Here is a 25,377-nt window from a genome sequence, read left to right as displayed (position 1 = left end):
AGTAAATCAAATATTAGTTATTTAGTTTATTATATCTTAAATTTTATAATCAAAGTACATATACACAAAATTTAAGAACAATATAGTTTAATAAGTAAAAAAGGCTTAGTACATGGTTAATTTTGCCTTTTTAATTTTTGTTCTATAAATTTGATCCTAATATCAAAAGAATAATATATACACAAAATACTAATTTGAATATGAATAATGAAAATAAACTTAATTTACTAACCTAAACTATAGGCAAAATTTCAATTTAGATAGCAAGTGAAAATACATCATGAATATTCTGAATAAATTGGAAGACATGAATAGATAGTGTTTCTCATTCGGTCTTCAATCTCAATTTCACTCTGACTCCAAAATCTTCTCCAAAATCCTTCTAAGTTTTGTGATTCTGTTATTTTGTGCCTGAAAAGAAAAAAAAAAGATTGCAACATTTAAATATATTGTAGAATTTATTGCTATAATAAAAGTAAAAGCTGCTTTTGGAGGACCTTTTTTTTTCTTATTTATTTGGTTGTTCTTGACAATGTGTTTAATTGATACATGCTCAACTACATAAGTAACGTTCAATACAGGTTTGTATAAACAAAGCATATGAGTTACACTTCTTACTGTTATATTTTTTTTATGTCATTTAGAGGAATTGATTACCAAACAAAAAAGTAAAAGAGTGAGGCTATGAAAGCATAGCACGGATTGGTCAATAATTTTGTTTTTAAAGTCCAAATAGTCGATCTGAACCGTTCAATATGATCATATGAAGATGTGTACATGCAGACAAAATTTTACATTTTTTTTATAAATTTTTACTATTTGTTTAGATAAGAAAAAGTTCATCATTTTTAAATGATCTAGAATATTTAAATCATATGATTTTCTACAAATTTTAAAAAAATAGTAAAAAATTCTAAAAAATGGTAAAGTTTAGTCTCTGCACTATTTAAATTTTTAATCTCACTCACTTTCTCTGCATCACGAGATAAATGAAAAATTTATCATTGAGTTATTAATTTTAATGGATATCATATATAGTGAACACCCAATCTTTTAACTTCATTTTTTATATTAAGCATGTAAATGTTGAGAACCACCAACGGCTACAATTAAAATAATATTTGGAGTAAAATATTGATCTTTCATTATTTGAATATAGTGAATATTTGACCTGAGTTGTAACACTGTGAACTTTTAAAATTCAGATTTAATTAAAATAATAAGTGGTTAAATCGAATAATATATATATACGTATATACGAAATTAGTGACGTGGATGGTGAACAATAATTATACGATTAATTGTGTTAAGAAAGAGGAGCAATAGGTGTTGTATAAATCATTTAATCAATATCGAACAAATGAAGGGTTTATTTTGCAAAAAGACCACTTACAAGTGGGGGCCCTTGTCATTCTTTCCTCTTTCCCTCCTTCCTTTCCTTTCCTGCGCCCCCATCTCTTCTCTCTTTTCCTTTGTTTCCGCCAAGAGAGAAAGACAACGAGAGAGTGAGAGAGAGACAACACTAAAACCTCCCCCGGTGACCGTATTGCCCGAAAACGGAGATTTAGGAAGAGGAGCTCAAACCTCGCACATCCATCCGTTCCATTGGTAATTCCCCTTTCTATTTCTCTCTCATTTCTTGATTCCGTGTTTTTAGGGTTTCGGTGAAAACTCGTAGAATCGTACCAAACTGATTATTCCGTGCCTTTGTTGTTTTTATAGTGTAAATTGATTGATTCCGTGTTCCAAAATACAACCAAATTTCCAATTTACAGATTTTCCCAAAAATTGATTAGGGTTTAAATTGTAAAAGTGCCGGAATTTAATAAATTGACCTATGTATAGATCCTAACGAGCACGGCTAGCGGGATTGACGAGCTTACCGAGTCGCGAGATCGCGGACCCTCTATGTGCCCTACGTAACCAGGTGCGGGGGTTCACGGGATCTGTTTTGGGGTTTATTCGTAGAACTAAATAACGGTGCATATTATTATATTTATGTTGATTGTTTGATTTAAATAAACTGTGCATAGCATGTTGAATCTCTGATTGAAAGCATTTGTTGCCGCATTGCATTATTGTGATATTAGTGTAATTGAATTGTATAACTGTTATGATTCTCATGTTGGTACGGTATATCGATTGTTGATCTGCCGTTTTGAATAAGTGAGTGGAACCACAGTATGACTTGGATTGATTGTGTGAAGTGAATAGTGTATCATAGTGGAAAGTCTAGCTAGCTACTAGACTTTCATCCAGGACCCTTATGCGCATCTGGAGAATGGCCCTAGTGAACCCAGTACCGGTTGGGTAAGGAAAGTGCAGTGTAATTTTAGGTAGAACTGTGGTTCAGTGATTCAGTGAAAGTGTCAGTGATTTCTTTTTGAGAAAAGTGATATTCTGTTGCATATTCGCGGAATATGCCCGTGTATATTTTAAGTGATGAATTGATGAAATTGTATGACTTGAAACCAGAAAATAGAACTGTTAAGCCGGAGGTGATCGATAGTTGATATCTGTACCTCATAACCAGACTTATATATATTATATCTGTGAAATCAAATCTTTCTGGAAATTCGTTGATTGATGTTGATGAGATGTGAATTGAAATCCGTTTGAATCTATTCCCGGTACATGTGCATTTATTATTATTGGTGAATAAATAAATAGATACCCTTTTTCTAGTGTATTTAGTTCTGGTGATGGATTTCTCACAAATCCAGTAGCCCTTTTAAATTCCGCACTGAGAAAACGGATGACAGGTTTTCTCACCCCCTCCCCTCGGGGAATTTTTTCCTTTGTATTGATATGTGTAGGTAAACGTGAGTGAAGTGGGACTCGGGCTCGACGCGTGAGTATAAGCCGGGCTAATAGGTTATGCCAAACCCCTTTTATGCCCATTTTGAATGTGTAGTTAAACCTGTAGTCGGTTATTTTGATGTATAGGTTATTATCGAACCGTATTATGTTATAAAACCCTAACGGTATGTTTTTAATTGTTGTTATGACTTAAATGTTGAAATTGCATATTAAATGTCATTAAAATTTCTAGTGAATGGGGAATAATTGTTTAATTATACGGGGATTTGATCGGGTTTGAAAACGGGGTGAAATTTCACGAAAATGGGCAAAGGAATGAAAAACAGTACTCTTATTGCGGGCCGCAATAACCCTATTGCGGGCCGCAATGAGAGTAGACAGAGGGAATTTCGCAGATTAAAATCCAACCAGGTCATTGCGGGCCGCAATACATTTATTGCGGGCCGCAATGAATGGAGGCAGAGACGATTTGCAGAGGCTGGAAATTTTGGAACTTGTTGCTGGCCGCAACAGCCCTATTGCGGGCCGCAATGGGGATTCTGAAAAATGCTGTTTTGGGTATAACTTAGCCAAATTAAATCGGATTTGAACCAAACTTGTTTTAAATCAAATCCTATGATAGTATGATTGTATTTTAATTAAAATTTATGTGAAAAAGGACTAATCTGGACCGTCCATCTTGATCGGTAAATTTGACTAATCTGGGCCGTCGGTTAAAGGATTTTCGTAACCTCAGACAACGCTCGCAGGGGGCTGCTGCCCCCCTGCCACCCCCCCCCCCCCACCCCCCCCGCATACTCCTAGAAGCAGGCCCACATACATAAACATAACAACTTATATATATATATATATAAAACTGCATTTTAAAACACTGGCGAAAACTGCGCGACCCCCTGTTCTGGGGTGTGACATGAGTTAATTTAAAATTTTATTGGTCATTTATTAAATAAATCGTTAAAAACCAACTGTTAAAAATTAAATTATTTAATGAGAAGATAAATAAATATATAAATTTGTCTAAATTTTAACTCCTCCTTTATATCGAAGAACACATCTATAATTTGTCTAAATTTTTTTTTATTCATTTTTTTAGCATAAAACATATGTATCAGAAAAAAAAAATTAGATAAAGATTGGGATCAATGACACTATTTGCCTCATCTTTCAATTGTAGTTGTTAACATATCATGACATTAACATGCTTAATATAAGAATAGAGATGTTAAAATTGCATATAGCAGAATACTTGATATTTCTAAATACCTTGTTTCATATCTTTTATCTTTTTGAACACCCTATGTAAGCATCTCATATTTTTCCTTCGTTTCTTTCCATTCAACTCAGAACCCAGTGCAAAAATATTGTATATTGTTAGGAGACGGATCCTGACTACTAAAAATGTCGGTTTGGCAGGAAAAGAAAGATGAAGCATCTTCCTTTCTTTTTAGACTTCATCAATGAAAGGAAAATCAATATCGTATTAGCCGTCTCAATTGTAATTTGCATTTTCTCAATAAAACACCTTGAAAAATGGATAGAAAAACTCCTAAATTAGAAAGTTTTTTATTTCATATTTTGTACAACTGTCATGTAAATGAATTATGTAATTAGAGACTTGGACTGAGAACTCAAAAAACCACATAAAAAAATGATCTCCTTTTTCACATCATCACATATATGCTCCAAAATTATATTATAATTATAATACTAAACCAATAGATCTAGGAATAATGACTCAGCAAAAACTTATTCTTATAATTACCCATAAAAGATAATTGTACTTAATCAAAACAACCGATTATTGATATTATTATTATTTTTATATAAAGAAATGCCAATCTAATTTTGAATTCATAATCTCTCCACACAGAGGGTGTTGATCTTCTTTACTAGATTAAAGGTTGGTTCCAACGAAACTTATAAAATCATTCATTAACTTTAAATGCTGTTCAAACTTCTCTTAATTGGTTAGTTCGAAATTGGGTACTAATTTGATTGTCAAGTCCATTACATTAATAGCGTCAACACTAAGAATCAACGGAGTGAAGCAGTTCTGAACTAACCAAACAAACAGTCCATATTTAGATCCAGACCATCCGATCAAACCCTAGATAGAATGCACGGAACTCCTTTAATATTGGTGCAATTCTGATCAGTTGGTCCTGTCTAATCATAAATATTCTGTTACCTTAGATGATATGAATTCCCAAACAATTACGGTAGAATTTGAAACAACCATTTTTTAACAAATTGTTTCACGTGTTTTCAAATTATCTATATACACTTTCACACGCACAATAGACAATTCCATCAAAGCATTTCAAAACAGACCTGGGATCTCGAAGCTAAAGTTACTAAAAACCAATAGGGGTAAATATTTAACAGAGCAGTTTTGGTTTCATGCAGCGCAAAAACAATGTGCAGCGCTGCTCTGATTCTATAGGTCATGCGCTGCATGAAGTCAAAACTGGTCTGTTAAAATATTTGCCCCAATCTAGCATACTAAATTCCAAAGAATTATTCACAAATAAAAACATAGCACTAACATCAAAATGGTTACAAATCATCTCCAACAAACAACAACCCAAGATTTTAGCGTTACTTGCACATTCTACAAAAGTCCTTTTAAGTACAGTAAAAACATCTGTGATACAATCCTGCATTATTATATTCTTGCAATACAAGAAACAAATTGGAATATCTATACTATTTACATTATTTTGCTATAATGCTCAACATACCAGTATCATTTGAAATGTATTGTCATGTGTTCTTTATTTTTTAAGACGGTAAGTAGAGAAATCAGAAAGGATCTATACTGAGGCCTGTAAGTAGGATTTGATGTTAGTTCAAAATAGCTGAATTAGTAGATTTTGCAAAGGTAATTATTTTCACTTAAGTCTGGTAATTGTTAGCATTTATTTAATATATAACAGACAGTTGGGATTATGCAAAGATACAACAAAGAATTGTAGGGGGGTTTATTGTAAGTTTTGAAAGAGGCTTAGTTTGGTTTAATGATGTTATTGTGCAACTAACAATACTGACAAATGACCAGCAAATTATTTGGTGTTTTTATTTTGAAAACAGAAATCCTTTGGACTAAACCACATAATTACACCAAAGTACAAGTGACGTACCATCTAATCAAATGCATAAGGATCATCAGCATACGGGTTCAAAGATCCTTCGGAGAACAAGTCACCGATTGCCGAGCGTTTCTGGGTCCCACCAGCCATAGAAGGGGCCTGTATAAATCACATCATGAAGCAAAGATTTATTGCCAAGGGAAAAAAAAAATCAAAATCCAAGTTGAGATTATGAATTAATGAAGTCAGTATTGCTTGCAGTACAACCCAGTGATCATTATTTCATCTTACTGCCAATCATATAGCTCTTGCTATAATATTTTATACTTAAGAAAGGATATTTTCTGATACAAAACCCTAATTGAAAACAGCCGTACCTGACTTTGTCTGGGGGGCTTGCTAAATGCCGACTTCTGAGTTCCACCATTTGTTTCCTAAAAAAAGCGATAAAGTCGTACATAAATAAATAAACCATCACAAGACCAGAGAAGCAATAATGAGTTATCTCTTTGTACCTCAAACACAGCAGAGTTCCTTGTTTTCTTGCGTTTTGTGGAACGACCAGAACCTACTTCGACCTCATACTCTTTTTGTGTCATCTGCACACCAAAACATTAAACTGATTACATGGTTACAAACATTTATTTCCGTTTTCAAAGTCCAAACAATCGATCCGAACTGCTCAAAATAATCTTCATGTTAAAATGTGCTCGGAGACCAAATTTTATATTTTTTTGGAAATTTTTAACTATTTTTTATTAAAGAGGTACAAAATCATTGTTTTTCATACATTCTGTACCTATCCAAAAAACTAGTAAATAATTCCCAAAAGATATAAAATTTGGTCTCCGAGCACATTTTAATATGGAGATCATTTTAAGCAGTTCAGATTGACTTTTGGACTTTGAAAACGGAGATAAGATATGAGACACGATTGAGACATGAAAGACAAGGCATTTGAACTCATGTATAAATTCCTTAAATGAAGCTATAACAGAGCTTCATTGAAAGTTAGCATGAAGGAAATAATGAAACAAGTTCAAAATAAGTACCTTTCTTTCTTTCCTCATTATACTTGTTATTGGTGATGGCAAAATTGTAGGTAGGCTCGAATCCTGTTAAATATATATATATCAGCACACATGTCATTAGTGCAAAAAAAAAAAAAAATACATTTCAGCTCTGGATGGTAATAAAAAATCACATTCGGTAGAATAAAGTATGAGTCCCTTTTGGTTCTTTTCAATGTTCCTTCTCATATATTGACATTTAAACCTCATTTGAGATCTCAAAATGCTTCAATTAAGAAATTAACCAATTTTGAATAAATTTTTTTGTCATAGATGAAAAGTTACATGCTTGACAATAACAGTGCCATCTTTCAAGACATTATACAAAATTAAATGAGTAATAAAATTCCAGGTTTTATAATTACCTTCCTTTTGGCTTCTGGACTTATCAGGGAACGCTGACTTTGTCTTCTACCAAGCAATTCTCTCCTCTTTGAAGATGCAGAATATTCCTACAGAGGTACATACATCATTGTTTATTTTTTTAACATGAAGGTCAGAATATGCAAACATGTGTTTAAATAAGCAACTCAATAATTGAAGCAGAAGAAAAGGATTGCATTTCATTAAGATAGTCAAAGCAAAGAATTCCATTTTAGACGGATGTATCCCTAATTCTATAAACAAGCCTCTCAGTCGGAGCTGTTCGATCCTCATCAAGATTCGTGCCAGTAATTATAAGAATCACACTGATCGAGTTCACACGAATCTTGATGCGGATCGGACAGCTCCGACCGGGCACCGGACCGCCCCCCATGACATCGACAGTGGAATTACACACTAAGCTGCATCCTCTATCCAAACTCTACAGAAGGAAAAGCAGAAAGATATAGGAGAGACCTTGGAATTTACTTCTTGTTCGCCTTGTTGATTATCTCCCATCACTTTCCATTGCAACTGAAGTAAAGCTCTCTGTTTCTCCTCCTGGATTGAAACTAAGTAGCTTTAGAATCTATCTTGTATCGAAAATGCTCATAAATTTAAGTACAAATACCACCATGCATGCATTATTATGTCATGGTTTATTCGTCACTCCAGAAACTCATGCATTTTTATCGGTTTTTCAATATGGACAGCTATATGGTCAAACAATATAATAAAAAAATCTAGACTTGTGCAACATGTTTACGCATGAAAGGGGTAATTTATTTGTGCAGATTAATACATGTTTTCACTTGAAAAATATGCAAAGAACCTTTGATTTTTGTAGCTCCAACTCCTCCTGCAGCTTTCCATAGTCATCCTCATGTTGCATCTTCAGGGATTTCATCTGGATTTCATGCTCTTTCCTAAGAGCAGAGAGTCTCTGCATTTATTAACACATAACCATTTAGAAAAAGACCAACTTTTGTTATGTACACATGTAGGTATAGCTATCTAGAGTACATATATGGTACCAAACCCGGTAATTTCATCCTTGAAGAAAACAACTAAATTATGTTTTATGTAAATAATTGTTACAAACATCTCTCAATTCATTTTCAGCATGGAGCTCGAGGCGGTGCAATTCTTCCTTGTGATGGGTACGAATGCTGAGCTCCTTCTCATTAAATTCCTGTTGGAGTTTACTTATCTGCATATTTCAGTAAAATATTGCATCAATTATTGATAGACTAAACAATTTCAAGGATCATTTTTCTTACAACAAGAACCAGACCATTATTTTAGTAGAATCTGGAAACAAGGTAACTCCTCACGGGATAAATATTTGGAGGTTACAAGGACCATTTAAGCATATTTTGGCCACTAGAAATTGTCTTCTTTATCAAGTCTGTTTTTCTATCAGGTTTAACATTCAGCATTGGTCCAGGTTGTATTTGTATTTGAACCCAAGGATGTATTTGTATCATAATGTACCAACACTTCCAAATGAGGTTGAACATTGCTAAATATCTCAACCACTGCTAAACTGATCATAAACCTTGATTATATGTACAATGAAACAAAGCCAGTCAGACTAAATTATTAAATAAAAAAAAGATCCCAGTGGCCAAACCATACAATAAATGGTTTCCCAAAAAAAAAATACTGAAAATAAAATTAGTACAGATATTCTCATGCTAAATCATGCTATGTTTTAAAGTTCAATTATAACAAAAAATGATGTATGCATACCGTTGTAATGTTCTCCTCTCTAACACGAATTAAGTTCTCCTGTGCATCTGCCTTGTTTTGTGTCAGTTTCTCCTCATATTTTGACTCCAACTCTTTTAGGAGTTTGTCAGCCTAAACAATGTTCACCGATTAACAGCAAAATTCACAATTTTCTTCATGGTGACCACAACACAATTTTATAAAAAAAAAAAAAAATGATGTACCTTTGCCTTTTCCATGTTAACAATCTCTACCTTCTCAGACTCATAGTTCTTCCTTATTTCATTAATTGCCTACAAAATGAAGCCATCTCAGGAACTATAAAGCACCAACCAAGTTATACACATGATAGATTGTATTAGTCAAGTCAAATACCAGTATGAGCTTAAATAAAGATTTAATTATAACCTGATCGTTTTTCTGACAGAGATCCTTCAGATGTTTTGAGAGCTCCAGTTGTTTAACCTCAAGCATCATATCATATTGCCTCTTTGCCTCAGTCAATTCTGCTTCAGTTGTCGTCAGTGATGCTTGAATCTGGAGACAATATACCACATTTCATATTAAAAGGCTCCTTACCACATTTCATATTAAAAGGCTCCCAAGTGTAATATAAGGAAAGTTATTGCTCATAGGCAACACAGCTGAACAATACACGTCATATTTCCAGTTTGATAGAATACACTACAACAAAATTATATGACTTCCAAGGTGGAGAAGCAATTATGGTTCCCATGGCTCAATTTGACCTACTTTTGCTTCAGTTAACCCTCACTGTGGTAATGTTGCTTCAATACACAAACAGCGCACCAATGTACTAAACACATCAACAAACAAAACTAAAGATTGCTAACTAATATTGAAGTCAAACAAGCAAGGTTCATGCATGAATTGCACCAACTGAAACAACATCACATAGATAATTTTGAAAAAGAAACCTTTAGGATCTTCTCCTCCAGTTGTTTTTCGCTCTCAACTGAAGCCAGATGCAGCTGTTTCTCCTCATCAAGATAAACCTTGAGCTGGCCCATCTCGCTTTCGAGCTCTTCAAGCTTCTGGTCCCTTTTTGTCACCTCACAGGTAAATGACTCAATTTCCTTTGCCTTTTCTTCTAACACAGTGCGTATCTTGTCTTGTTTGTCATTAGTATCCAATTCAAAATCTGAGATCTTTTGCAATAATTGTTGCTGAAAAGTATAATTGCAGATGTGAATATCATTGGCTATGCATTGTAAAACAAGGAAAAAACAAAGGTACCATGCTCGTTCTATTTGAATCAAATGATAAAGGAAGTAAAACAAGAGAAAAATTAGGTTTATACATACCACATGACTCTCAGCTTCAGCAGATGCTTCAGTCAAATGCTTAACCTTCTCTTGTAACTCCGAGTTTGTTTTCTCCAATTCAACCTTCTCAGAACCTAAATTTTTTACCTCAAGTTGCATTATTTTTATCTTTTCTTCAGCCAGCTGACATTCCTCTGCATGTTGTACCATAGAGAACTCTTGCATCTTCTCCAAATCAGCAATTTTACCATTCAGCTCTTTGATTTGCACATTAAGACCATTATTTTCTTCTCGAGATTGGATGTACATCTTCTGAATACCATCGATTTTGCTGTTGGTAGATTCGGTAATTAAGCGTTTCTCCTCTTGGACCAACTGATAATACTTTTTATATGAGGACAGAAGGTCTGAGACATTGGTTTCTATAGTTTTGTTTTCTCTCTCTAGTTGGATTGTATTGTCTCTAAGCACAACAAGAGACCTCTCAAGGTGGCTATACTCCGCATGAGATTTCTCTAATTTCAGAGATAGATCTTCTCTTTGAAGGCATAGATCAGCCTTTTCTCTCCCTAGAGCCTCAATTGCAACTCCCAGGCTAGTACACACATCCTCTTTTAACTTCAGCTCTAGCTCCATTTTTCTCAGCTGGGAGTCCAGGTCTTGTAGCTGCGTCTTGTTTGATTCTACAGTCTCCTCTAGGTGCTTCAAATCAGAATCTGTATAAAGGAAGGAAATCTTCATGCAATGATACAAAGATCAACTTGAAATGAGCTCTCATAAAACCCACAGATCATAGTACCAGATTTTGGTATAATTTGAGTCCATTTCACTAACAAGAACTAATTAGCATTGTGTCATTTGTTCAGTTTATTATTCCTCTTTCATTTTTTATTTTCTTGTGAAGCAAATTGACACTATTTGACAAGATTGATGCTTCAAAATTACAATTTATACAAAACCAATACTACATCTATGATTAGGGCTTCAATAAAAGCTTATTCTGGTTATTGCCCACATAAAGTTACAGTAGTTAATCACAAGGACCCAACAATGTACCTTTTCTCTGTATTACAATATCAGTTGCCTGTAGCTTCTCCTTGAGATCCTTTTCCATTTCTTCTTTCTCATTTTTCATTTGTAACATCTTTTGTTTCCCTGTTAAAATTAAAGGACCTTATCAACTTCACCATACTAAAATACAAAGTGACCAGATATTGTGAAACGAAGAGAAAATTTGTGTATATCGGCCTTTATATGGGAAAATACTTTGTTATAGTAAATAACTAGCAATGCACCAATCCAGTACCATACTGGCAATAATGCAGCAAACCCTCCTTGACGTATAGTGATAACACCTCATGCAATTCATTTCAAACAAAGGAGAATAAATTGGTAGCTATGTATCATGAATAATTTAACAGTTACCATCATTGATCTCAGTCTGTGAGTGCTCCAGCCTTGTGTTCACAACATTAAGCGAATTCTTCAAATCATCCATAGCTTTTGAATACTGTTGAAACATCTCTTCATAGTGCTTCTGATCCTTCTCAGCTGTTAACAGTGTATTTGAACTAATTGACAAAGCCAACCATAATACACAAAGCTCATGGCACTTACTTTCATCACAAAGGAGCAAGTTGTGGAAACTAATAGAACTTTGGCTGTAGGCACATGAGGTATACATCCAAGCATTCTTCTAAAGAGTGAGGCTACAGTACTATGCATAGCACAATTTGGTCCGTACTATGGATTCATATCTTCATTTTCAAACTCTAAATAGTCGATCCAAACCATTCATCATGATCTACATATGAAAATGTACTTGGAGACCAAACTTTACATTTTTTAGAAGCTTTACTATTCTTTTAGATAGGTACAAAATCACCACTTTCAAATGGTCTAGAATTTCTAAAATATAGTAAAAAAATTCTAAAAAATGTAAAATTCAGCATCCAAGCACATTTTCATATTGAGATCATGTTGAGCTGAACGGATCGATCATATGGACTTCGAAAATGGAGATATGCATCCATAGTACAGACTAAAGTGCGCTATGCATAGTACCATAGCCTCACTCTTTTCTAAATACAGAAAAGGAAATAACTGACAGGTAATCTGGTGTCATAATTACTCTTTATTAATTAAGTAGTACCTTGTTGAGTCTGACTGGCCAGTTGCTTCAGTGTCTCCATCAGTTGATCGCACATTGTGTTAGTGGAGGAGAGCTTCGAATCTAACCCAAGCCAGAGCTTGGCATCCTCAGTCTGTTTTACTTTCAACTTGGCATTCTCATTTATAGCATGTTGGAGCTTGGTTTCTAAAGTTTGTATTTGCTCTGTTGCCCTTTTTAGCTTAGCATGCTGCTCAAATTGCATATAATAGAGTTGAGCAGCGAAAGAAAATTTGACGAATCATGTAGGCATTGAATAACCAAGAATTCAGCAGTGAAATGTAAGCAATAAGGTATTTTGTGCAGATAAGTATGAATCAAAACATCCTACAAAATCCTCGACAAAACTAAAATATCGTAATCACACCAGAACAGTACCTTGCAATAACACTTGATGGAAATATCTAATAGTGATAAATCATTTAAAAAGGTACAAAATTACGTACAGCCATTTCAAGGTCAGTTTTAACCGAGGCTTGATCCTTGACCATCCTCTCTGGAATAAAGTTCATTCAAAGTGGTTGTCATATACATTGTGCATTAAATAAAATGAAGTGCACTGATCAAATGAAGAGTACAAGTAATACCTAGATTGTAACATAGATATGATGTTTCTAGATTATCTTATGAGAAACTTCCATAATTAAAATGTCGTTGGAGGAACTAACAAAATCCTTGAAGAAAAATTTCATTACCTCAAACAACATGCACTGGTTACAATATTATATTTTGAATTCGAAAGGTGTACTTTTTCTCATTTACAATTTCAATAATGAGAAGGCCATCCTAAGAATTCCATTAATTACAGTTCCAAAAAAGTTGACCAATCCTTTTGGAAAGTTAAACAAAATCACATGATAATCACATCATTTATAAAATTAGGTGCATTAAGAAATATATGATTCAACTAATTTCCCCAATAAATGCTCTGTTTAACACTGCACTTGGCTAAACGAAACATGATATCTAGAATCAGAGGTTCACTGCCAAATTATCTCATCAAAATTCCAACATTCACTTAGATCCACTAGCATAATATAAGAAATGAAGTTAGTGTTTCTCAATTTGAGGGAAGAAATCAACCTGCTGTGAGTTTGATCTTTGCAATATTTTCATACGAGTTTGATTCAAATGATGGCTTTGTGTTAGGAGTGTAGCCTGCTCTAACAGCACCAGATCCTGATCCGATTAGAGATCTCATCTTAAACCCTGAAAATCCTTGTTTCTGCATCTTAAACCCTGAGATACACGATTTCTCACTGAAATTGAAAAAAAAAAAGTAAAGAAAGATGAAGCGTGAATCGATAATCATGCATATAAACCCTTCATCCCCTCGCCTTTCCCCATCCCCCGTGTTCAGAAACCTGTCAAGAAATTATCGCCATTTTTTGCTGATAATGAAGCAGAGACTCAAAGGAAATCGAAAATTTTCACAAGGAAATGCAAATTAAGTAGGTAACGACGCATTTCGAGTGTAAAACCATACGATCTCGATAATCTGCTCAGGCATCATCGATTTTATCAATTCTGCATTAAGAAAATGAAGCCTAAAACGAAAAAAAAAAGAAAAAAAAAAAGAAGACCAAATGATAGAATCAAGGGAGAAAGAGATGCTATCTCACCGCTCAAACTCGAGATTTTCGAACTTTCGATCGATTCTTCTCACTCTCTCTGTATTTCGCTTTCTCGCTCAGTCGCTCACTCTCTCTCTCTCTTTCGCGCTTTGTCGTTTTGCCTCGAAGAGGAAGGAACACTTTTAGAATGAACTGAACTGAAGTCGGGAGGAGACATACTTATAGGTCGAATTCGGATCATAAAGTTCATAAACCCAATCTTTGGGTTTGGATCCGGACCGTTCACTCTGTGTTGGCACGAATAGTAAAGGCCCCAGATTCTAATCCAACGCTGATGATGGAAAGTCAAATATTATATTACTTTAGGGGATCCGGACCCCTTATAGGTCTGAGGCGGGAGTACAGTAGCTGACAGTAATTAAGCTAAACATGGTCTAAACAGGTGTGTGGGTCTAATTTGCAGTATATGTGTATGGCATCCCAGACCGGTGTATGTATCGAAGCTGTATACTTGTATTCCCGATTACTTGGGGGTTATTCGGTGTACGAGAGTGGACCAAGTTTAGCGCAGCGCAGCATAGATGGGGAATCGTTTGTAGACCAGGAGTACATGAGTGTGTATCCTCTGAGATATTTCAACTTTTGCGTGACCGACGTGTCCGGTGCCTACTCGGGGGTGATGTAGGGGTCAGTATTATGTGTGCTTTGAGATTCGTGCAGAACGTATTTAAACAGTTGGGATTTTTCATAAAGTCAGGCAAAGTTTGAGATATCTCAGAGGATACGAATTCGAGTACATTACAATTATACAATACATCACCATTCAACTGATTCAAATCAGCTGAAATTCTAAATCTATGAACAATATTTCTGAAATTTTTGAAATTCCGAATCCAGCCGTTCAATTTTTTCTGTACATGCATCTCGGAATAGTTGATTTTTCTGTGCATGCATCTCGAAACAGTTCAACGGTTGAATTCAGAATTCCAGAAATTTCAGAGTTACTGTTGATGATTTCGAATTTCAGCTGATTTGAATCCCCATTCCACAAGTTCTATTTAGTATCTCTATATTTAATTTTTCGTCTATGATTATTTTGAGACAATGAATTTTTTTTTAGCGAAATTTAAAGTACAATTTTTTTCATCCATGAATATTTTTTTGAATGTTTTTCGTATATAATTTGGTTAATTTCATGGTGTTTGATTGAGACTTAAATGAGATCTGAGTTAATTATTCTAAATTAGATTAGTCTAAGTCATAGCTTAAACTATTATTTATTTGCTTGAAGCTTGTGACTTAAATCATAACTTAAGTTGATTTTTTCCTCTCCTTTTACATGCATGATAGAAATAAATTTAGCAAATTTATACCATTGAAAATAAAAGTGTGGATCGACGATTTGGACTTTGAAAATGTAGAAAATTGTTGTGGTAGCTTGTTGTAACTTGATCGTGCATGGTTTCATTGTTGCATGTGTTGGAACTTTATTTTGAAAACTCAAAATTTTTAGTTCGATATATTTGTATAAAGTCTCCATTTGTAATATCTGTTAAATTGAGGACCAAAAATAAAAATTATATATCTAATTAAAATATAGTTGTTAATGAACGGTAAACAGTTCATTCTTTACCCGAACCGTTGCACCTTTTTATTATTTTAACCGTTACAAATTGGACTATATACTCTCTCTTGATGATCTATTAATTAAGGTCTCTCTCATGAGATATGGATCTCTTCTTTCTCTCTCTCTTTGCTTCCGACAAAGAAAAAAAAAATGATATATTTTTTTCTTTATTTTACTTCCACATAAATTATTCTATATATCTCAATTAATTATATTATGATCAATTACTGAGTATTGCGGAGTTATCGTCGATCACTTCTATAATTGTGTCCTAAGTTGTGATATCTCCGAATTATCTTAGTGGCGATTCCAAATCTTGCACGCTAGAGACGGAATACGCTTAAAGACAGTGATGATATCACAATCCGGATATTATACTTTCAATTTGATTTACTTTATTTGATTGATTATTTTTTAACTATCCGGATTTCTGAAAATTTATCCCAACAGCATGTACATATAAACTAATAGCTATTAATTTATCTTTTCTTATGATCCATGTAACTGTTATTATGTGATAAAAACAAATTTGCAGATCTACCAATACCAAAGAAGAGGTCCGTGCAAATTATTTTTTTTGGAGAAGCGTGAAGAACGGTGGCTTAATTTTCTGATCACTGATATTTTTGGACATGTAACAAAAAAAATGTTTGATTTAACTATTAATTTTCAGATCGACCGTTTGAATTTTGAAAAGTCAAATTTAGACCGTATGTATTTCGACCCATATACATTCGAATGCACATTAGTCACTCTCTCTATATATACGTTATATTATTTTATATATACATATATTATAAAAAAATGAGTTTATAAAAAAAAAACCAAACGACGTTTATAAACAAAATACCGATCGTTATATACCTACCAAAAACTTAAACTAAATTTTTGAGGCACTAAACGACGTTTTTTTGAAATTATGATGCTTTGGATGCCCGGGGTTTTTTTCCGGTTGGTATTCGGATCTGTCTCGTCCCCCCGTGGATTTTTTTTGAAATTACGATGCTTTGGATGCCCAGGGTTTTTTCCCGGGTGGTATTCGTATGACCACTTCCCGAAAAGTGATCATACGCCCAAATTCGACTTTCATAGCCAAAGTGATGGCTGTTTAAAGTTTTTTTGAAAGCTGAACTTTGAAAATTCATAACTAACTGTAGAAAAATTCAAATAAATTGAAATTTATGTCAATTCTGTGTATTTTTGAATGCTTTACATGCTGGTGTAATCACTTTTGCAGTTTGGTCCATGTATCGGTCCAGACTTCCTGATTTACCAACAGAGGTCAAATTTGATATACATATATATACATGAGTAAAGCTAATATACACTTAAGTGTACCAAGTGTACCGTACACTTAACCTTAGAGCCATCAGATTTCTTTAAAAGTCGTGCTACCACGACTTTTAAAGAATCTACACGACTTTTACAGAAATCTGACGGTCATAAAGTTAAGTGTACGGTACACTTAAGTGTATATTAGCTTTACTCTATATACATATATTATACATGAGGGTAATTTTTTATTTATATTAATTTTTTTTTAAAATAACCAAACATGGGCTGGAATTTCAAAAGTACCCAAACCGACAAAAATTTTTCCGTTCTTAACACCAATTACCATAACAATTTAGTGCCTCAAAAATTCAGTTTAAGTTTTCGTTCAACGGTAGATAGGCATACAACGATCGATATTTTGTTTATAAACGTCGTTTGATTTTTTTTTGTTATAAACTCATTTTTTTTATAATATATGTATATATAATATAATATATGTATACTCTCTATGTATATATAATATAATACATGTATATATATGTATATATAATATGATGTTGGCTAAGATCAAAGTGGTAGTTCCTGAGCTTTGGTGCTACTAATTCGTTTTTCAATTTTTAAAGTTCAAAATGTCGATCCGAACCGTTCAAGTTGATCTCTATATTAAAATGTTCTTGCAGACCAAATTTTACATTTTTATGAATTTTTTTACTATTTATTACACTTTGAAAATCGCTGATCCAACGGTGGCTTAACAAAATAGTAAAATCAGAAGCCACCGTTGAATCAACGATTTTCAAAGTGGCTTAATAAATAATAAAAAAATTCAAAAAATATAAAATTTGGTCTCCAAGCACATTTTAATATAGATATCAACTTGAACGGTTCAGATCGACGTTTTGAACTTTGAAAATTGAAAAACGAATTGGTAGAACCAAAGCTCAGGAACTACCACTTTGATTTTAGCCAACTTCTATATAATATATGTATATGTAAATGAGTTTATAAAAAAAAAATTGGGAAATCCCATTTTCGGGGAATTTTTTTTTTCAGAATTGGATACCGGAATTTTTTTTTTCCGGTTTGAATAGTTTTGAAAATACAACCGACTTTTGGTTATTTTTTAATTTTTTTGGATATAAATAAAATAATCGGAAGATGTGTTTGACAAGAGAAATTTAAAAAAAATGAGTCTTTAGCTTTCTTAAAGAGACTCAATTGCTTAAGTCATGTAAAATTGAGACAAACTTAAGAAAGTGAGCAAAAGAAGGTCTAAAAAAGTAATTTTAAAATTTGCAAAGAAGTATTTCACAACTTAAGACTCCTTAATCTCAAAGGAGCTCTAAGGAGCTATAATGAGAGTACCACGAACGCTACCTGACCAATAAGGAATTAAGATACTTTAAAGTAACTAAAATTTTGTTTTTGGATTCGGACCGTTGGATCTGCTATCGCACGAACTTGTGCCTTCCACCTAAGATTAGATAGGCCCGAATTTTAGTCGGACGGTCCGGATCTAAACACGAAATTTGTGTTCCTTCAGTTGATTAATAAAGTTATAATAAAATAATAAGATCAAACCAAGAAAGAGAAACAAATTTCAAATTTGTATTCCTTCTTGATCAGATCAAAATAATCAAACCAAGAAAGAGAAACAAAAAACTGAAATAAAAAATATTTTAATAAAGAAAAAAACAATCTAGAAACATTACGGGTCAAAACCAATGGGTCCGGATTCCCTAAAGTATTCCAAATTTTGTCACAGATCTACACCGTTCGATAAAAATCGTACCGATTGGTTCCCTTTAATATTCGTGCCAGCGAAGATCGGACAGTCCGCATCCAAACTGAGAAATTAAGTTACTTCAGTGGTTCTGAATTCCAATTCGGGTCAATACTCATTGCCACGAATTTATCGCCTAAGGTAACATAATATTTATATTTGTATTTGGACCGTCTATCAGAATCCACACGACTATTAATGTGTCTTTCTGCGTTACACTTCCGATCTGACGGCTGCCATTCAAAAATAAATATTATGTTACCTCAGAGGACATGGATTCCTCTCTAATTCTCTCTCTCGCCGTCTGAAATTCAACTAATACTAAAAATAGGAAAAAACAAGAAATCCCAAATTATCGAATCACAAATAGAGATAAAAACCCTAGAAGAAGAAGAGCGGATCGAAGAGAGAGAGAGTTTAGATTAGGGTTTGTAGCTTAATCCTTGGAAAAAGTTCGAATCTTTTAGAAGGTAAAGGTGGCGACGACAGTGGGTGCGGCGGCGGGGCCCGCTGGCAGCGGGAGCAGCAGCGGAGTAACGACAGGGTTAAAGAGCGTGGTGAGTGGGTGGTGGGATAAATGGGTTGTTATGGGAACGACTGGATCGAAACTGGAGAAGGCGCTAGGTGACAATTTTCCCGAAGGGGAAAGGTACTTTGGCCTCGAGAATTTCGGGAACACCTGCTATTGTAACAGTGTTTTACAGGTGAATAGTTTTTTTATATTCATGTTTTTGTAAGATTCAATTTTAGAATGTTTTGGGGTACCTTTGCATAATTGCAACATCATAGTTTCTACCTTTAAAGATTCAATTTTAGAAGGTATTAAGGTAGCTTTGTAAAATTGCAACATCCTTCTCTGTTCCTTCCCATCTGAGAAGTGGGATTACTTGCTAGGTGCATAGTTTTCTACCTTCATGTTTTTAAAATATTCAAGTTTAGAAAGTTATAGGGTATCTTTGCAAAATTGCAACATCCTATTCCAACAATTTTTTACCGGGGAATAGTTTTCCACCTTCATGTATTTATAAGATGCAATTTTAAAAAGTTCTAGGTTATTGTTGCAAAATTGCAACATCCTTCTTGATTACTATATGTAGAGAATTTCGGCAATACCCGCTATTGTAACAGTGCTGTACATGTGGATAGTTTTCTACCTTGATGTATATATAAGATTCAATTTTAGAATGTTTTAGGGTATTTTGCAAAATTACAACATCCTTCTCGGTTCCTTTAAGTGTTTTACAGGTGCATAGTTTCTACCTTTGTATTAAAACGATTCAATTTTAGAAGGTTTTAGGGTAACTTTGCATAATTGCAGCATCCTTAGTTATCGGTTCCTTCTCATCTGAGATATGAGATTACATGCTAAGTGCCTAGTTTTCTACCTTCATGTTTTTCGAAAGATTCAATTTTAGAAGGTTTTAGGGGACTTTTGCAAAATTGCAACATCCTTCTCGGTTCCTTCCCATCTGAGAAGTGAATGTACATGTTATTTGTAACAGTGTTTTAGAGGTGCATAGTTTTCTATCTTTATGTATTAAAAAGATTCAATTTTAGAAGGTTTTAGGGTAGCTTGGCAAAATTTCAACTTCCTTATTTATCGGTTCCTTCGCATCTGAGAAGTGAGATTACATGCTAGGTGCATAGTTTTCTACCTTCATACATGTTTTTATAAAATTCAATTTTAGAAGGTTTTTCGGGTAGTTTTACAAAATTGCAACATCGTTCTCGGTTCCTTCCCATCTGAGTAGTGAGAATACCTTCTATTGTAAGAGTGTTTTACAGGTGCTTAGTTTTCTACATTTATTTATTTATAAGATTCAATTTTAGAAGGTTTTAGGGTAGTTTTGCAAAATTGCAACATCCTTCTCAGTTCCTTCCCATCTGAGAAGTGAATATACCTGTTATTTGTAACAGTGTTTTACATATGTATAGTTTTCTATCTTCATGTATTTATAAGATTCAATTTTAGATGGTTTTAGGGTAGCTTTGCAAAATTGCAACATCCTTCTCGGTTTGTTCCCATTTGAGAAGTGAGAATACATGTTATTTGTAACAGTGTTTTACAGGTGCATAGTTTTCTGTTCTCATGTATTTATAAGATTCAATTTTAGAAGGATTTAGGGTAAATTTGCATAATTGCAACATCCTTCTTGGTTCCTTCCCATCTGAGAAGTGAGATTACATGCTTGTGCATAGTTTGCTACCTTCATGTTTTTAAAAGATTCAATTTTAGATGGTTTTATGTTAGTTTTGCAAAATTGCAACACCCTTCTTGGTTCCTTCCTATCTAAGAAGTGAGAATACCTGCTATTGTTTCAGGCCCTTTACTTCTGTGTACCCTTTCGAGAGAAGCTATTGGACCACTATGCAAATAACAAAAACCACAGTGATGGTGAAGAAAATCTCCTCTCATGCTTGGCTGATCTCTTTTATCAGGTATATATGTTATGGTTTTTTATTTGTATATCGATCTATATTGCCATTTAATCTTGAAATCAAACTAAAATTGAATACTCATACTATATTAGGTGCTTCCTATATCATGGCACCTTCTATCATTGCTCAACATTCATTAAAATGATTTTACAAAGTTAAATACTGGCATGGTTTTGCTTGGTTTTATTTAAGTTCCTTTTATATACTGAAATTGAAAATAAGACAAAAAAAATCCATTAAGCAGTTACCATTTTGTAAATTAGCACTAGTTATATTTCTACTAAACACAGATTGAACTGAAATAAACTGGAGTGTTATCTCCAAAAACTTAATCATGAAAAGTGTTGTCAACTTAATATGGAAAATATACATTCTATTTTTGCAAATTAAGCTAAACTTGCTTATGCAGATAAACTCTTCAAAGAAAAAGACGGGTGTAATTGCGCCAAAGAGGTTTGTTCAGAGAGTGAAGAAACAAAATGAATTTTTTCGTAGCTACATGCACCAGGTACTTAATTTCATAGTTAATTTCATGGTTAGTGACTTAAAAACCTTTGTTTATTATTTAAACAATAGAAAATATCTTAGCTTAGCTAATGTGCTGACAAGTTTGAGAAGTATTTTAGCTTAGCTAATCAAGATTGAAACATTTTTTAATATTCTGATTTTACCTTTGAATTGTACCATCAAAGATAGATTTTCATAATAGATCTCTGAATGGATTGGATCAGGTCATGGCCTCCGGTAACATAGCTATTCTTTCTCTGACAATTGTTTGTTATTTTTCCTTTTCACCTCCTGTTATTTAAAAACCTTCGTTTTCAAAATCCCAATAGCTGATCTAACCATTCAACATGATTTTCATGTGAAAAATGTACATGCAAACTAAATTTTATATTTTTTAGAATTTTTTTACTACTTTTTTAGATAGGTAGAAAATCACTACTTTTGAATAGTCTAGAATCTTTAGATCAAGCGATCTTCTACCTATATAAAAAATATAGTAAAAGAAGTTCGAAAAAATGTAAAATTTGATCTACAAGTATATTTTCATATTGAGTTAGGCTAATATGACATTGGTGTTATTTCAAACTAAATAACACCACATCTTAAACCGTTAGATCTGCTTTAATATTCGTACAATCTGCTTTTACTGTTCAAGCACTTTATTTTGTACGAATATTAAAGCAGATCTAACGGTTTAAGATGTGGTGTTATTTAGTTTGAAATAACACCAATGTCATATTAGCCTAACTCTTTCATATTTAGATCATGTTGAACGGTTTTCAGATTGATTGGTTGTAACTTTAAAAATGGAGATATTTGATCCATAGTATGGACCAGTATGTGCTATGGATAGTACCATAGCCTCACTATTGAATGATTATATAATATTCTGATTATATAATTTTCATTATTTTGTGCAGGATGCACATGAATTCCTAAACTTCCTGTTGAACCAACTGGTTGAAAATGTTGAAAAGGAGTCTACTGCTAAGGGTTCTCCTGCTACCTCTTCTTCTTCTTCAGGAGGGCAAACCTCCCTTCCTAACGGGTCCCACCCTCTGGCCAATGGTGTCAAGAAAGAGCCCCACGCCACCTGGGTTCATAATATTTTTCAGGTTGAGGAGATTAATTTTCTTATTTATTTTTTGGATAGGAGAAAAAGAGCTATATATGCTATTGAAGTCTACGAGCTAATAATTTTTTTTAGGACTTCTAGACAAAGGTATAATAGCCAGCAAATTCATCCTTCTGATTTTTCAGAATTTTCAGATTCTGTTCACTCTTCTGAATCTGAAAAGAATCAGAATTGTACTTATTTAAGGGGTAATATCTTTTTAAGAAGGGATAATAGAATGATTTTACCAATTCAAAAGAGATTTGGATTAACTTGGTAATTGAATGTTTTTGTCGAAATATGAATGATGCATGCAGGGTATACTGACGAATGAGACTAGGTGCCTGAGGTGCGAGACAGTGACAGCCAGGGAAGAAACGTTCTTCGATTTGAGCCTAGATGTTATGCAAAACAGCTCTATTACCAGTTGCCTCAAGAATTTCAGTTCTACTGAGACCTTGAATGCAGATGACAAGTTCTTCTGTGACAAATGTTGTAGGTACTGTGCTGTTAACCCCTGATAAATTTTTCTTTTTCGTCAGAACAGTAGAGTTTTTTTTATGGTTGTGCTAATTTTGTTATAGTGAAAAAGAAACATGGTACAGTTTTTACTACCTTTTCTTTTTGCTGCAAGATACTTGAACCAGGGACGGATTTATGTGGTGAGGAATTTTTCAGATTTGTCCTTGAAATTCTTTTATTTTTACAACCCACCCACACCCATAAAGTGCAATTACAGAACACTTGTTTGTATTGGGGTTTGCATTTTACATGTCAAATTGGGTCTAGGGTTTTGAACTTCTGATTATTATTTAGTTTTAGGTTGCTCTTAGGTTATATCAGGCCAGATCATGCCTGGTTCTAGGGAGGATAGATTGTGGAGTTACAATTGAATCTATACCTTTTTAAATTCTACTTGTGATTAGCTTTTGCTCGACTCATATTTCAGTTTTTAAAGTTCAAACAGTTGATATGAACCATTCAACATGATCTTCATATGAAAATATACTTCCAGACCAAATTTTACATATTTTAGAATTTTTTTACCATTTTTATAGATAGGTAGAAAATCACTGTTAGATAGGGTAGAAAATAACTTGATTTTTACAAAAGCAGTCATTTTCTACCTTTATAAAAAAATAGTAAAAAAATTCTATAAATGTAAAATTTACTTTTAATATATACAAAAAATCCTGAAGTACTTTGTTAATTGTTTACAGTCTACAAGAGGCGCAAAAAAGATTGAAAATTAAAAAACCGCCTCACATACTAGTGATCCATCTAAAACGGTTCAAGTACATTGAACAACTCGGCCGTTACAAGAAGCTCTCTTACCGGGTCGTGTTCCCAATGGAACTAAAACTCACCAACTTCGCCTCAACTGGAGGAGGAGAGGAAGACTATGCGGATCGGGAATATTCTCTCTTTGCCGTGGTGGTACATGTCGGAAGTGGGCCCAACCATGGCCACTATATCAGTCTTATCAAGAGTCACTCTAATTGGTTGTTTTTTGATGATGAAGCAGTTGATATGGTCGATGAATCAAACTTGGCTACATTTTTCGGGTCAGCACAGGAGTACCCGGGAAATACCGATCATGGGTATATTTTGTTCTATGAATGCACTTCAAAAGGTAAGAGTGAGAAAACCAAAGAGAGTGAGAAAGAGGGGAAGGAGAGAGAGAAGGAGAAGGAGAAAGAGGAAGTGGTTTGATTTGTGTTGTTTTCTTTTTGTTTTTTTAAAGAACTTTTTTTTTCTTGTATAGTGAATGGAGTTGTGGGGCATATGGAATTGTGTTACTCTATTCTGGGTTTTATTGCAAGATTTCACGGTGTTTAATTGAAAAGGAAAACAAAACATGTATAAATGGGCTAAAGAAGGGTAGATTCTATTGTCTTGGTGAAACATACACTTTGGTAGAATATTTTCAACTTTCCTAATAGTTTTTCATATCATTATTTTTTGTTTGGTTTTTTTTTTTTAGGTTTAGATGATTTGGACTAATATTAGCATGTAGGTTACGGATTTTCCCTAATTTTGACCCAATAACACCTTGTTTGGATTCAGTAAAAATCATATAAATAATTGGGTAAATTTTGTTGGAGGTTATGAAATTGTTTTTAGTTATAAATTGATCACTCATGTTTGATTTGTCATTTTTTAGTCATTAAATTTTTTATTTGTTCTAATTAAAGTTACCGTGTTACTTTTTTCGTTCAAAATATTTGCATCCATTTTTATGTTACTTTCTATTTTATTAGTATTTTAGATGAAAAAATTAACATAATGACTTTATTAGAATAAGAACAAATTAAATTTGATTGATTAATTTGTAACAAAAGATAGTTTCATGATATCTGGCAAAATTTATCCTAAATAATTCCAAAAAAGATTCTTTCTATATGAGATTGTATTAATTTTGTGGTCAAAATTTTCGTATAGGAAACGATTTTTATAGAATATATGTAAACCATATCTTGTCTATGGACGAAAATAATCCTGGCCTTATTTTTAAACATTAAATAAATT

At 33.5% G+C, this 25,377-nt stretch overlaps 2 protein-coding genes and 1 long non-coding RNA gene across 5 annotated transcripts; 1 reads left to right on the top strand and 2 right to left on the bottom strand.

Annotated features, from left to right (window-relative positions):
- Positions 1-5,323: 5,323 nt before the first annotated feature.
- LOC144560993 (synaptonemal complex protein ZEP1-like) lies at positions 5,324-14,285 on the bottom strand. 3 transcript variants are annotated; one of them, XM_078310213.1, is made up of 20 exons: positions 14,152-14,285; positions 13,613-13,788; positions 12,976-13,025; positions 12,512-12,719; positions 11,785-11,910; positions 11,416-11,514; positions 10,399-11,075; positions 10,012-10,260; positions 9,482-9,610; positions 9,298-9,366; positions 9,095-9,205; positions 8,445-8,552; positions 8,175-8,285; positions 7,820-7,903; positions 7,345-7,431; positions 6,962-7,024; positions 6,425-6,508; positions 6,287-6,343; positions 5,961-6,068; positions 5,324-5,645 (listed from the first exon to the last, which is right to left on the bottom strand). In XM_078310213.1, the coding sequence occupies exons 2-19, from the start codon at positions 13,758-13,760 to the stop codon at positions 5,964-5,966; spliced, it is 2,565 nt and encodes an 854-aa protein (XP_078166339.1). In that variant the 5' UTR covers positions 13,761-13,788; positions 14,152-14,285; the 3' UTR covers positions 5,324-5,645; positions 5,961-5,963. The 3 variants fall into 3 exon arrangements, with proteins under 3 accessions (XP_078166339.1, XP_078166341.1, XP_078166340.1); XM_078310215.1 differs by having other exon boundaries at positions 7,832-7,903; XM_078310214.1 differs by having other exon boundaries at positions 13,613-13,768; positions 14,152-14,171.
- Positions 14,286-19,118: 4,833 nt separating this feature from the next.
- On the top strand, positions 19,119-24,803 carry LOC144560552 (ubiquitin carboxyl-terminal hydrolase 4-like). The gene is made up of 6 exons (XM_078309780.1): positions 19,119-19,492; positions 21,111-21,227; positions 21,637-21,735; positions 22,655-22,849; positions 23,166-23,347; positions 24,069-24,803. The coding sequence occupies exons 1-6, from the start codon at positions 19,376-19,378 to the stop codon at positions 24,559-24,561; spliced, it is 1,203 nt and encodes a 400-aa protein (XP_078165906.1). The 5' UTR covers positions 19,119-19,375; the 3' UTR covers positions 24,562-24,803.
- LOC144560553 (uncharacterized) lies at positions 19,951-21,099 on the bottom strand. Its single transcript, XR_013513417.1, has 3 exons — positions 20,856-21,099; positions 20,219-20,249; positions 19,951-20,090 (listed from the first exon to the last, which is right to left on the bottom strand). It is a non-coding gene; the product is annotated as an uncharacterized LOC144560553 (long non-coding RNA).
- Positions 24,804-25,377: the final 574 nt, after the last annotated feature.

Source organism: Carex rostrata, chromosome 10 (assembly GCF_964058835.1).
Source record: "Carex rostrata chromosome 10, lpCarRost1.2, whole genome shotgun sequence".
In the NCBI taxonomy this organism is placed as follows: Eukaryota; Viridiplantae; Streptophyta; class Magnoliopsida; order Poales; family Cyperaceae; genus Carex; species Carex rostrata.
The sequence above is the reverse complement of the archived record's forward strand: the minus strand, read 5'-3'. Positions and strand labels throughout refer to the sequence as shown.